At 35.3% G+C, this 14,917-nt stretch overlaps 2 protein-coding genes across 3 annotated transcripts; one reads left to right on the top strand and one right to left on the bottom strand.

Moving 5' to 3' along the window:
* Window positions 1-2,215: 2,215 nt before the first annotated feature.
* On the bottom strand, window positions 2,216-7,702 carry LOC114755428 (AMSH-like ubiquitin thioesterase 1). The gene is made up of 14 exons (XM_028944304.1): window positions 7,429-7,702; window positions 6,727-6,791; window positions 6,519-6,594; window positions 6,254-6,433; window positions 6,013-6,107; window positions 5,303-5,408; window positions 5,186-5,232; window positions 4,549-4,882; window positions 4,257-4,346; window positions 3,762-3,824; window positions 3,581-3,655; window positions 3,220-3,282; window positions 2,744-2,796; window positions 2,216-2,573 (listed from the first exon to the last, which is right to left on the bottom strand). The coding sequence occupies exons 1-14, from the start codon at window positions 7,540-7,542 to the stop codon at window positions 2,399-2,401; spliced, it is 1,536 nt and encodes a 511-aa protein (XP_028800137.1). The 5' UTR covers window positions 7,543-7,702; the 3' UTR covers window positions 2,216-2,398.
* Window positions 7,703-10,611: 2,909 nt separating this feature from the next.
* Window positions 10,612-13,632, top strand: LOC114755450 (uncharacterized). 2 transcript variants are annotated; one of them, XM_028944336.1, is made up of 10 exons: window positions 10,612-10,958; window positions 11,476-11,571; window positions 11,780-11,864; window positions 12,026-12,147; window positions 12,540-12,564; window positions 12,656-12,739; window positions 12,955-12,984; window positions 13,063-13,168; window positions 13,291-13,355; window positions 13,492-13,632. In XM_028944336.1, the coding sequence occupies exons 1-9, from the start codon at window positions 10,866-10,868 to the stop codon at window positions 13,352-13,354; spliced, it is 705 nt and encodes a 234-aa protein (XP_028800169.1). In that variant the 5' UTR covers window positions 10,612-10,865; the 3' UTR covers window position 13,355; window positions 13,492-13,632. The 2 variants fall into 2 exon arrangements, with proteins under 2 accessions (XP_028800169.1, XP_028800167.1); XM_028944334.1 differs by having other exon boundaries at window positions 13,489-13,632.
* Window positions 13,633-14,917: the final 1,285 nt, after the last annotated feature.

Here is a 14,917-nt window from a genome sequence, read left to right as displayed (position 1 = left end):
CTTGGTGCAAGAAAAGATGTAACCATAACCTCAATGGACACTGACAAAATGTATTGCACTTTGAATGAGACTTATCTTCATTGTTGATGATGTCTTCCTTTCTGGTTGCTTTATTGGACCCCCAACAGAACAGAAAGATAATAGAGTATGCACATATCACAACTGTTCTGGAATGATTCAATTATATAGGTGGTGGTAGCCCCTCCTTTAAATGCCTTGTTCATAATCACAAGTGAAGAGAGAAGAAATAGAGTCTAGAGATTAGAGAGGAGTGTCTTCTTTCCTTCACAACGAATTACCTCTGCTTCATAGCATTTAACAGTCATCTCTGTTCACCACTTGCTTGTTGCTATTCATGAGCTAAGCCTAAGGTTCTATATAATCATTGTACTGCATCCTAGCTAGCCAGTAACTATCTTCACAACAACCTTAATTTCTTTGTTCAAATCACAATGCTATAGAAACAAGCAAATCAAGCTGCGTTGAGACGTTATATTCACATCCATTACCAATTTCTCCATCTAAATCATATTAGCAAGATGTTGAATGAATTGTTACTTAACATCGTGTGTTTCTAGAAACTGAGTCTTGTGATAGAGTTAAGGACTATTGATAATCCCGAGATTGCATGAATCTTTTGTTGTCTTATTTGTACATTGAGCACCATGTTCTTAGCACTTGACTATATTTTATCTGTTTGGCTAGATGCCATTTCCCCTAAAAAGGGGAAAATTTTGCACAAGGAGTATGGGCAAGATTCAAATTTGTACGAGTTGGCACTATAACTCGAGGTCGTTTTAGTTGGAGCAGGTTCTCCTAATTCTGATAAAGCTGTCGTAATTTCGTTTATAATTTTAGTTGTTCCTACTTCCCTCAACTGGCTACAAACACGCAACTAAATTGCATTATCATTTTATAATCTTTGTGGTTTAAGAGGAATTAGTTGTTCAAACGTAAAATAACCCAGATAAATGAATAACGATGACAAAGATGGTGATGGTGATGACACAAGACGTCTAACGAATTTGCTCTTTGGCACTAAAAAAATTGTACCTTTATTTTCTTACTTTCAGAATTTCAGAATTTAACCAGCTCTAGCATGGATTTCCAAGTTGATCACTAAAGAATGGGGACCATCCTGGCCTCTGAACATCAACTTTCTGTGAAAGAATTTTATTGCAGATTGTTGGATCGTGCTGCAAAGTCAAAAAGTTAAGACCTTTTTTTTTTCTACTTTAAGAAAAGCACTTCTCTCCTTTTTTATGTTTTTTAATTTTGAAATGAAAAACTCACTTTATAAATTGGTAAACCGAAGCAGATTATGCGACACAAGCAAGGATACTCTTCTTCGGAAATGCAGGAGCGTAGTTTTTGCCTTTGGCATCTAACCGGAATTCCCTGTTCTTTTTCACTTGAAGGGAGGGATTTTCCATTTTTGACAGACGAGAAAAGGCATTAAAACATTTTTTTAATTAAAAAGGCAACTACGATGAAGTTACAAAACTCCCAATTTCGAGGAGTTTTGATGTCACTGAATTATAAGGCTATTAGCTTACAATTTCATTTCAGGGGTGTTTGAAACACCCCATAATCACTTCTCAAAAACATTTTTTCATAAATCGAGACAAACTCCTTTATATATTTACTTCGTATACCATAAAAATACTTCTGAAACTATAATTTGATTCTTATCTAAACACCCCCTTCAAATAAAATGAGAAAAGCACTTTCAAAGGAGTTCTTGGGAGTGTTTTGATACTCCCAAAAACATTTTTATCATGCAAGTCAAAATAAAATTTCTCTCACATACTCACTTTACATGCTGTAAAATTACTTTTAAAACCATAATTTAGTTTTCACTTAAACACCTCTTTCATGACACTGAATTACAAGACCATTGGCTTAAAATTCCATTTCAAATAATGAGAAAAGCTATTGTATTACTAAAAGAATCACATCAATATTGTGTTACTAAAAGAATCTGGTAAAAAATCTGTCGTCAAATTATTAGAAATCCACCATTCTAATATTCAGTCTCGATAAAATTTTAAAGTTCTAATACTAAAATTGCTAAAACAAAATACCTCTAAAGCTTAAAAATTGATCGCGGAAATATCTCTGTCCCAAAAATGACAATTTACCCTATAATGAATCAATGGGAAATACATTCGCTCGTCATCCAGAAGAAATATCTAAAGTATCAGACGGTATGGAGTACAGGGGAATGTGGGATGGGGCTCCTTTCATCCCAAACACACATTTATGTAAATTTTTAGAAAATATTCTTTTTACAAACTCGAATGTCAATGTAGTACTTTGATGGCTTAATTGGATTGGAAAGACTTGGAAAATTAACAATTAGATTACCGGATATTTATGCAAGCATTAAGAAATCTAATCATCGAAGGTCAATGACATCAAATTTTAAATCTGGGTTCATGTAAACATCTGTACAGGTTTTGTAAATGGGCCCACCATCTGGAGGTGGATTATGGGAATGAAAGCCGCGTAGCTGACACTGTCTTATGACCGACATGCCCCCAGGAGTTGTCAAGCGAAAGATGCCATGGGTCCTGTACACAAGTAAATCCAAAGTTACTCTTTTGAACAGGGTTTTCCCGCACCCTAACTCAAATTCTCCGGCTTTTTTAAGCGTAATCTGATATTATTCCTATCATTTTTGTTATAGTGGGAAAGGACAAAAGGATGTTTTGATCAACAAACTTCTAACTTGTGATCTTACCTCGAACTATCCCTTGGGGCCATAACTATTGCAACAGATTCTGGCAGCATGATCTGGAGAAGCATGTCCGTAAGATATAGAGAGAAAAAATATGAAGACAAAAATCGATGAAGGATATCACTTTTTGAAGGAAAGGAAAGCGTTGCATAAAGAAATTAGGGTGAAGTAGCATCTAAGACCCTGAAGCCATTTCCCCGGCGTAATGCATGAAATAGATCATAACTTGATTTTGTTTAAAAAAATTATTTTTCTAATATCTAATCATGTTGAAATGTAATTTTAAAAAAAAGGGATGCATGGCATGGCCCAAAATAAGGAGCTTCATGGAGTCTAACACAATGTGGAGAGAAAGATTAAACTAATAATAAAAATAATACCAGAAAAAACCGAAATGACTCGCATTTGAAGCTTCTGGTACATTTATATTTATAGTGATGATAAAAATGGTGACTAGATACAGGATCTTCATAACTCACCTGATATGAGTAATGGGTGTGCACATCAATTGATGACATGAAGCAAGATTGCGTAGGATGGGTCTGGAAATTCAAGAAATATGCACAATAAACATTAGCGTTGCCAAAAGACTAGTACAACAAAAACTTGCAAATTTATACGGGCGAAAAAGAAGGGAAATTTAAAAGGCACGGGAATTTATATGCTAGATGAAACTAGAGTCCAATAAGTGACAGCTTGAATAAATAGAGTAGAATGTATGAATCATTTCTATGATTGGTGCTGAGGATGAGTTATCATGATAAATTGAATTCGGAAAGTAAAAAACGAAAAAATACTAGGACCAATGGCCACACACAACACAAAACGTGAAGAACTCACATGAATCCAACCAAGGGGGAAAAGAGATAGCTTATCCTGTACATCAAAAATTTCCTCTTCATTTGTGGTCTGACACTGTCCAAAAAATCCAATAAATGCAAGATATATAATTTACCAAGAAAAATTAAATGTAAGATCTATAAAATATGAATATAATTCTAATTGCCCAAAGAGTTCATACAGAATCCGATGTCGACTCCTGCTTAGGGATGATAAGAGCTGTCACATAAAATTTTCTGTTTTTCTGCAGACAGGAATATTTGGAATAAGATCCACAATCTAGCTGAATTAAGGTAAAGAAGCTGGAGGAAAAGATCAAGAACAAAGACTTGCGGAACCCATTGTCAATGAAATGATTGCAACTTAATGTATAACGCATGCATCAAGTTCTCTTGAAAAACATGCAGTGCAGAGAGAGGCAGCTCTTGAAAAACATGCAGTGCAGAGAGAGGCAGCTCTTGAAATACATGCAGTGCAGAGAGAGGCAGCACAAAATAATGCTTCAGCAATACCAAGGAACAACAGCTGGAATATAAGAAACAAAGTTCCTTCCATGTATATGTTAACGGTGGGCCACCAATAAGTTTGCTTCTGAGGAGGTCACTCTAATATCTTGGGGCTTCACCCCCTTTAGATCTATCCATGCATATTATCACAAAGAAGTTTCAGTACTTACAAGCAAACCAGCAAGGACGCCACAAGTCTCTAGATTTTTGTCTGTATTTAACTTGGCAAGCTTCATAAAATTCTCCATCAAAGCAGTTGACTGCAGAATGGAAACAGCGGTCAGGAAATAAGAGCATAGTGTATCCTTTCATTAACATTTCAACATTTATAATTTTACATTTATACATGATAAATACAGGCTAAAAAGTAGATGCCCAGAAAAACCTTATACATGCTTCCCATGACAGGCTAACATAAAATAATACATGAAGACGTGATAAGGAAAGATTATTGACTCTCACAATGTGAAGTTGCAGAGGAGTTTCAGCCCGCACAATATCATCTGATGCGGGAGCCTCTATCTTACTTTCTGCCTCTGTAAACTGTGCTGACATCGCAGGGATCAAGTCTTGTACTTCAGCAAGTACCGGTGGAGGTGACGGCTGTCTGATAACTTCTATTGGAGCAGAGACTTCAGTTGTTTCAAAAGAGATAAGAGAAACAGGCTCCACCGTATGCTGGGCGTGGCAATTCTCACTCACAGCAAGAACTGGTTCTCGGTCCAACCTACTGTTGTCTGAGATGCTATTATCTTTTTTATCCTCCAGTGGTCCATCTTCCACAGACTGTCGAAGGCTGTTTGTACAGAAAAAGAACCCACACAATCAATTTAGATATTATATCAAAATAAACAAAGCCACCAGCTTACATATACAGCATATGACACAACGTTTTAACAGATTAATATTTTAAATATAAAGATCCTTCCTGTGTATCAAATTCAAATACAATTTTTCTTTTGGGAGCAATTTTCATCTTCTAAAAAGTTTCACTTATCAGATTGAGGCAAACACCACAACATCCCCCTTCAAAAGGTAATTAAGGCCAATAACAAAAAGTTTCTTCAAGAAACTCCCAAAAAAAAAAAAAGATAACAACCTTGGTATTTCAACTGGAGACAGGTCTATGTCAATTGGATACCTGATCTACATTAAGAAAAAAGAAAGTCAGGATTACCTCTGTGTAAAAGGAAAGCAAAAGTAAGTACTAGCATACCCCTTTATCACTTCTAGGTGGCTGCCACTGCCCTATAAGCCCACTGGGACCAAGAATAGAATGTTTGGAGAGAGTTTCCTCCTTTGGGCGTGGAAGAGCTAGAGATCTACAACAATCAAGCAAAACTGAAAAGGTAATCAAGGATGCAGAAATTAACAGCATTTGTCAAAATAAGTTATAACCAAATGTTTCATCATCTATCCATTTATACTATAATACTAATATTTATGGGTTTGGGAAAATAGCTTCTAGCAAGTAAGCAATGAATGATAATTATTTTTGGAAACCAGATGATAAGAATAGAAATTTCACACTACAAAAAGTGCTAGAGAATTGATACCATGCAATCAAAATTAAGACCACAATGTCCATTAACAGATCCCATGACGACTCCAAAGCTTAATGTCTGGCTGTAGTTATATAACATGTCCAGAAAACTCTTTTTAATCATTGTGCTAGAGTCAGCTTAGTACTAGTAGTCACAAACAACAATCAACAGGCACAACCTAACATTAAAATTAACACTAGAAAAACAAGAGAACCTTGGGAAGCTTTCATATGCACAATATGACCAAAGAAAAAAGTGAACATTCAGATGAACAAGAGCCTTACTTTAAGCATGTATTTGAAGCAAAAGTGAAAAATTGGATAATATCTATCAACTTAGGGAGGCCCAATACACGTGACTTCAAAAATATCCCAATACTTACAGTCTTTGGAAATGCTGTTCCACTGGCCTAGCATAAGAAAACTGCCGACCCCTTGATCCTCGGTAGACAAAATCTCCAGCAACTGGTCTCACGGCCTGATGAGATATCCAATAACATATGGATTAAAAATTTCATATCAATGGGAGGTTAGACAATAAAATAATAATGGACAAACACACAGAGAGAATTGATGTAAATGAAATGAGAGATTGTCCCCACAAGATTCAGAGCAAATTCCTACCTTTGTTTGACCGGTGTAGGCAATAGCTTGCTTCTTGACTGGAGAAAACTGAATCAAGTTATTTGAATGAGGTCTTCCCCACTCATTTTGTAGGGAGGCTCGCGGTCTGTTAGGTTCATTAACCTTCTGTTGGACCAACGGTTTCAACTCCTCCAGTTCATCCAAAGAATTCAGCAATTTCTAAAGCAACAAATTAAAAATCAGATCACATCCAAAAGTTTGTATAAACAAAATCTTTTTGAGAGAAGAGATACAACAAGTCCACCTTTCTCAAAGCAACTTTCTTGCTTTGTGGAGATGCCTTATAATCTCGGTGACATGGTATTGTCTCGGACACCAAACTAGAACCAACGAAAAGGAAGATACCTTAATGCCGTCTAATGACAAACATACCGCAAAATGAACTCCACACAACTGATGCCTTTTAAGAAATATCATGAGTAAAGTAATGCTACTTGCCACATTTTTCTTACCTAGAAAATCTTAGAAGCATAACATATAGATCAATAATATTCTTCTCTGCCCGAAAGATATCAGCCTGTAATGTCAAAACAACTGGAGCTAAAAGTTTATGCAAACCAACTGAATAATAAACGAAAAATTTCTGTCATAAATTTTTCTAATAAGTTAAAATATAAAGCAAGACAGTACACTCCGGAGGAGTGCTAAAAGTAATGCAAAAGATATCCATATTCAGTATATCTATCAATTGTGGGTACTACTCAATGAATTAAGACCAATTGGCAGAACACAACCCATTTCACATATGAATCAAAGTTGCGCACCATTTCTGTAAAGCGTCGTCATATACTATTGCACACAACTAATGCAGCTCAGGCAATTATTTCATCCTTAAAACGTGAAATTTCAGCAATCTTGAACCTCAAATTTTCTTCCAATCGTTAACTAAGGTTATCGACCAACGGGAGAAGAACGTATGGCAGCTCGAGGAGGAGCTAGGGCGGACCCAAGGAGCCCAATAACGGGATAGGACTGGAGCCGTAGAGCGACAAAGACTATGGCAGGACATATATAGAATCCGCCAAAGAAGTCAGAGTTTCAAAATCGAAAAGGAGATTCAGAATTAATAATTCAATATCAGCAAAAGTTTAGCCAAGAAAATCCCACCTAAGATAATTCTCAGCAACGTAATCATTAAGATAGAGGGAAAATACCTGCTTGAGAATATTATCAGCGATCCGATAGTAGAAACGGATGGCAATCCGATTATCGACATCAAGTCTCTGAGCAATAGCAGCGATGTTGATTGTGTCGGAAGAAGACCTCATTTCCCCCGAGACTTTACTTTATCGTCTTCTTTCTAAACAAACAACATCTGCTGGTGGAAGTGTTGACCCTGTGAATCTTCTTTCGGCGAGGAACAAAAAAGATTGATCGTCAACGGCGGCTCCGGCAGAGATCAAAGGGGGGAGATAGATACGTCACGATGAAAATAGGCTTGTCATTGTGCTTTCTCATGAGGGCAAACTTGGCAACGCAAGTCTGTTAAGGGTCTGTTTCATATTTGGCTGCTGGAACGTCGCAATGATTTTGCCTTCTTTTTAATTTTAATCAAAACAAAGTTTGGACGGTATAAAATACTAGTATTTAATATAAAACCTTATTTAACTATAAATAACTAACTTTGACTTCTTTTCTTAATCAAATTAGTTAACTAGCTCTTATAATTAGGACCGGAGGTAGTATTTTTTATGAGAATTTATAAATGCTTGCTTAATTTAATAATTAATGTTTGAAATGAGTAGTGAATAAGCTTGCAACATCCATACTACCTCCCATCTCCAATCCTTAATACTCCTCTGGTTTTTAATATAGGACTTAATTATTGAATTGATTTTGGTTCTAAATATAAAACTTATTTTTTATATTTATCAATTTTTTCTAAATTATCCATATGGATACTCCATCAACCATAATCAAGTAGAAGAGAAAGGGAGGACATTAAGGAAGATAATTATAGTGTTCTAGGAAAAACATGTCATATTTCTTATAATTAACTAACTTACCTAACTTTCTTAATCTAATCAAATTAGTTAAATAGATATTATATTAACGACCGGAGGAGTACATGAGCTAGTTTGACATTTAACTTAGTCTTAAGTATAAGATCTCAATCTACTTTGTTTTATTTATCTATTTTTTTAAAAATAGTCTTTGTAATAGTTGAACATATTAAAGGTTCTATCAAATGATAGTTTTAACTAATACACATAATTAATGAGGTATTTTAACAAAGACAACATCTATTTATTATAAATAACTAACTTAACTAATTTTTTTAACCTCCCCATATGAGTTAATTAGATCTTATATTAAGAATAGGAGGTAGTACTGTTCAATTAAATTTTTTTTTAAAAAAAAAACTTATATCTCATAATACTACATCCAATCCTTAATATAAGAGTTAGATAACCAATTTGAAAATATTGAGAAAATTAGCTAAATTATTTTTTTATCACAAATGTGTGTTGGTCTTCTTAAACTATCATCTTCTATCATATATATTAGATTATCAAAATTATCCCATCATAAGAACCCTTTACAATCAACTTAGAAATTTTGAAAAAATATAAGGGATAAAATAAATTAAAATATTATATTTAGGACAAATTCAACCTATCAATCAACTCTTATATTAAAGATTAAGGCTTTGTTTGGTTCAATGGAGGGGAGGGGAGGTGTGGTGAATTAAGTGGAGGGGAGAGGAGGAGAGGGGAGGTTATGAGTTTTATTTGGTTAGAGGAAAAGAGAGTGAAAGGGAGATTTCTTATTTGGTTTAGGAGGAGAAAGGAGGGGAACTAATTATAAATTGACAAATATATTCTTATCTCTTTATTTAAACTTCTTTATTATATTATTACGATATTTATATCATAATTATTATTTTTGAATTTGTGAATATAAAAAAACCAGATACCTTGAGACATAACAAATGGATTATAAATAATCATACATAAAAATAAATGTCAATCAAAAAAATATATTATAATTTTTAGCATATTATATAAATTATAAATAAATTTATGCTACAAGTTTTAAACTATTCTATCCTTAATTATATAACATGCACAACCTCACATACTTAATTAGATAATATACAAAGTTTTGTGTAAAAAATGAAATTGAATTAAAATAGATATATATATATGGACACATATATCAACGAATTTGATTATTGATAATATCATTTTAATAGATTTCAATGACTTCAACTCATATAAACCAATAAAGAATAGTTTTATACAAAATAAATGAATAAAAAACACTGATAATAATGATAAAATGAATGAGGTGGGGGATTAGGCAAGAGGAAAAGATGGGGAAGATTAATGGCAAAGAGCGTGAGAAATGATGAAATCAAAGAAAGAAAATATGCAAGGAAAAAAAATCTCTGGGGAGTACAAAAAAATCCGTAAAAGAATAATAGGGACTAAAAAAAAGTTTAAAAAAAGGCAAAGAGTTAAAAAAAAAAAGTTTTTATTGAAAAGGAGAAATTTCGAATATTCAAAAACAACCATAGGTGATTTAGTCAAGATTAGACATAATATTTCTCTCCCCTCCAAAAAACCTCAAATTTGGAAGGGAGCAGAAAGAGGGGAAGAGAGCACTAAAAGACAAAAGTTTTTCCCTCTCCTCCTTTCTATTTTTCTAAACCAAACATAATTTTTTCTCCCCTCTCCTTCCCTCTTCCCAAAAATTTTCCAATCAAACAGTGTGTAAGGCCAGGAGGTATTAACTGACAAAATCCACAGGGATTGGTAGGTTAGTTTTTGTCATGTGTATGGGGAATCAATTGTTTGTGCGGATGAATTAGCTAAACTCTCTCATCTGCTGCCAGAAAACTTTTGTATCCTTCGTCACTTCATTTTTTACGTAGGAGGCGGAGGGTAATGAGTGAAGTAAGGTGCAGTGTTATTTGCATTTTTACCTAGGAGGCGGAGGCTACTAGTAATGGATTTCAGCTTCCAGTTAAAAAAAAAAAAAAAAAAAAAAGGGACAAAACTTGCAGCCTTGCTCTTTCGAGGAACATAAATTGGTAATATTTCACCGCTAAAGAACAGTAGCCTGAGCTCAGGCAAATTAAAATAACATGAATGACACTATAATAAGTAACAAATCTTCCCACTTTAGCCGATGATGTCATCAGCTCTGTGGGCTCTCTGCATCCGCTGATCGGCTATCCCAAATGGCAAGTGGGGAGGGAAGTGTTTTGTGTTGTCATTGAGATTCATATGCATTGTTTAACTACATAAATTTGACGCAGTGGTTGACTGCAACCAAAAACAAAAAATAAAAAAATTTGACGCGGTTCCATGTGATGGGAGCGCTGATGATTAACATCTTTGTTATCTGGAAAAGTGAACTCCTTGTCCAAGAAAAAGTAGACTGCAGCGCAGACTTCACGGTTTCAAAAATTTCAGACTTTCTTCTTCCATCATCGTTACTCACCAATCTCAATATTTCCAATTTCTAAGGATCAGAATTTGTCCCTCCTCCCCTCCCTCTCTCTCCCACCCACATTCTGCCGTATGATTCGTGGATCTCAGTTACTACTAAGGGTTCAACTTTTATCCCTCCAACACTGAGCTAAATGAGACCAAATTGGGAGCTCAAGAACTGCTGCAACCACGAGCAGGTGGTGTTTCTGGTCACTGTCAGTGTCTGCACTGTGGTGATTCTCGCGGTATGACTATCTGCTTCTTGCATTTTTCTTTTCCCATTTCATATCCTTCTTCGACTTAACTTTCTTGGATCCATTAAATGAACTCCATTTCCTTATACGACCTAAAGATGTGAATCCTGCTTCGTTTCCTTAAGTTACTTCCGACATGGTGCTGCCCCCATCAAATACCGGCCACATTTTGCAAATGGTTCTGGTTTCCCTATCATATGCAGGGATGGTTTCTTCTGATTCTTTCCCAAATTGCGTCAATTAAGAACCAGCGCGGTTATTATCAACAAATTATTCTTTGAATTCTGCAAACTTATTCTCTGCAAATTATCCAAATTTTGGACTGAACATCCTAATTGGATTAATGAATGATCTTTATATGGATTCATAATTGATCACTTGAACTTATGCCGTGAACGGAATGAATCTGATATATTGATAGTTAGTTACTCGTATGCTTGTATTTTGTGATATAAAATCTTCTATTTATCTATCATTTCCTTGTGAATCCCTCTTTGATTCCTTGCAGCTTTGGAGAACAGTTCTACTCACACCTTTTAAGCTTATTACAGTATTTCTTCACGAGGCAAGCCACGCAATTGCTTGTAAACTTACATGCGGTCATGTGAGCATCTCTGTCCTTCTCTCACATCCCTTCAAGTTATATGCTAATATTTATTATGTCGATACAAGTTTTGAATAATACATGTTTTTACAAAAATGTGACTTAATATTTGTGTCCAAGAAGAGCCGCATTAGTTTAGCATTTATATTCCTTGAATACTTTCATACTTAATCTCCACTTCAGATGCTGAAAGTTATGTTATCTGCAGGTAGAAGGAATTCAAGTTCATGCAGATGAAGGTGGAACAACCCAAACACGTGGAGGCATATATTGGCTGATCTTACCAGCAGGATGTATTGTCTATTACATTCTAGATAGTGATATTTTCTGTGCCTGCCATTCAACGTGCAGCAGCTAATTTATATATACTTACAATCTTTATGGAATATCCGTAAATGTTTGGATTTATTTGATCTCATGCTTTTAATCTATTCTCGTCATGGTGGCAATCCAGATCTTGGTTCAGCCTTCTGGGGCATGATCTTGATACTTGCATCAACAAATCTTCTTACTGCAAGAATAGCCGCTGGCTGTTTTATTGCTGCTCTACTTGTTGTCCTCTTTGTTGCAAAAAATGTAAGTACTAAGTAATGTTTTATCAGTGACTCATGTCATTTGATGCAATTGTTTCTATTTTGAAACTATGAAACCATACAAATTGATTGTACAAGTCTTAGCATCCATGAAGTCACGAATATACAGACACATTACTTAAATCAAGTATCTTTGTTATTGTTTACAAACTTCAGTGAATAATTTGTGTGCTATGAATCATAAGCATTTCTGGAAAGAGCCATGTCCATGTTCCATATTCATAGAACCATCATAATGAACAAATACAATGATTCCGGTTTTGTTATCTCTGGCTGTTTGAGTCAACGTTGTGTCAGTACTTTGCTTCTTTTCTTGAGTGAGTATTTTCTTTGTATGGAATACATGTGACCTATGCGGGGATGGTGTTTATCCAGTGGACTCTTCGAGGACTTTGTATTGGTATGTGCTTTCTTGGTTAAAGATTATTTATTCCTAAGTTACACCTGCTGCATCATGTTTCTCAGTTTATGCTTCTAAATTGAGGTCGCAGGGTTTATCATTTTCCTTGGTATAATATGGGCTCTTCAAGAGACGACTAAAGTTCGAATTTTACGGTACATTATCTTGTTCATAGGTAAGCAACATATTCTATAGTCATGGATCTAGAATTACATGGGTGCAGAGGACCAAATAAAGTCTTTGGGAGCCTTATACCAGGTTATAATTTGTAGGGTCGACTTTATATATTTGAAGCATGATGGCTTATCTCCATGAGGGGATCCTTGGCCAACTCCTGCGCCACATTATTGAAATTCATTTGATATTCTGTTATTTTATTTCAATATGCAGGTATAATGAACAGCCTGTTCTCGGTATATGGTATGACTTGAAACCTATTGATCTAGTATTAGATTGCCCATTATGAAATGATAAAATCCCTACAATATGGTTATGCAGATATTTATGACGACCTGATCTCTCGTAGAGTTCACTCCAGTGATGCTGAAAAATTTGCAGAAGTGTGTCCGTGCCCTTGTTCTGGATTCGGATGGGGCGTTATTTGGTGAGGAATGTAATTAGGAACTAATGATTGGACTTCATTTTTCCTCTATTGTGCTTACAGGACAAAGCAACCTGATCACCAAGTGTTGTTTCATTTAATGAATTCCAAAATTTCACTTGCAGGGGTCTGATATCTTTCATCTTTCTTTGTGTAGCCGTTTATCTGGGTATTGTGATCTTGTCATAAGGTAATTTGTACTTCTTCTTCACTCTTTTAGCCAAAGCCTGACGAACTGTCTTCATTTATTAGATGCAAATAGAAGAAATATCGATAGATTAGGTATATTGGTAAATTCTCTGAGGATCTCATTGATCCAACAGCAGGGTTCTGCTCTGTAAAGCTGATTCTCTTGCTAGATTAAGGGCTGTGGCTTAATGGCGAGCTACCTCACAGTGATGTGCAAACTTTGGATCATTTAGCAGCTCCACCGGGACTTGCCGGATAACAAAAGTTGGCCAAATACTTGGCGTGAGATATCACTTTCCATAATATGTGATAGAAAGTTGTATGGAGCAACCTGCAAAACTCACGATTTTAGGTAATTTATTTGTTTTTGTGATGGAGCTCCAGGGGCTATAGATAAGACATTAATTTAATGCCCCCACGAGGGCTGAACTCCAGGGGCTCTTCTGTCACATATTCATTCACATTGGCCTAAACTTACCCCAACACTTGTATTTTTTTCACATGTACTATATCACACAGCTTTATGAATTTAAAGTTTGAAATAAGAGAAAGAAATGGGGGTGCATGCACGATGATTTATAGTCTAACCAGCCTATGTAATAATTTCTAGCTACAGAAAAGCATTTTATAGGTATATATGCTTTTTCTCAATGTTTAACTTGGCCTCTAAACTTTTTTTTTCCCTTCAGAAAACCCTTCAACTCTGGTTTATTAACATTGTTAACCCCTATAACTTTGTACAATTAGCTCCTATGCAAGGGCTAATAGTGCTAACTGCTAATTGAGCAAAATTAAAGAATTTAATTAAAAGAGAAAAATATGTAAGTACCAGATTAAAAATTGAATGATAGTGTAAGTATTTTAAAATGGTTTTTCCCTTTTTAATTTAAATTATATATAAACAGCATATATTTGGTCTTCCTCACTGAAATAACTCAATAATGTGGAAGATAATAAATGACAAACGCCGAAGATCACAACCAGACGCAAAGCAGTGAATCACTAGTTTGAAGTCGGTGATTGCAAGAGTCAACCCCCCCCCCCTATAACCATACAATGAACAGAAGCCCGAAGGCGCTTATCTTCTCTATATGGTGCTGCTAGAATCGCCAATTGGGATTATTCCGAGCTGGAATTGGTGCTCTTTTTTTGGTTTTTTTTTGGGGGGGGGGGGGGTTTGGGAAATTGGAAGAAATCTTCAATGGATTAGAGCCGACTATGGCCTAATTTCGAAAACATGGTTACTTCCTATTAAAACAGAAAATGGCGACTGAATCCAGCTACCACCTTTTTCTGTTTATCTTCAAACATCCTCCCACATTCCTGCAAATTTGAAGATAATCCCTGCTGAGATTTAGTTAGTTGGAAGTTTATTTAATTGACTAGAACATATCAATGCAAAAGATAGTTAGGGTAAAAACCAATGTTTTAAACAAATGGTTTTACATCAATAGCCCTGAGAAAGAATCTCATCGAGAGGACGAGGGAGTAGCATAGCGTAATCCAACGGGAAAATTACGTACAGGTCCCACAGAATGCAATTTATTACTATGAGGTCCCACG

This window comes from Neltuma alba, unplaced genomic scaffold (genome assembly GCF_004799145.2).
Source record: "Neltuma alba isolate B1F8T4 unplaced genomic scaffold, ASM479914v2 tig00010270_pilon, whole genome shotgun sequence".
Taxonomy (NCBI): domain Eukaryota; kingdom Viridiplantae; phylum Streptophyta; class Magnoliopsida; order Fabales; family Fabaceae; genus Neltuma; species Neltuma alba.
This window is presented reverse-complemented; position numbering and strand designations above follow the sequence as displayed.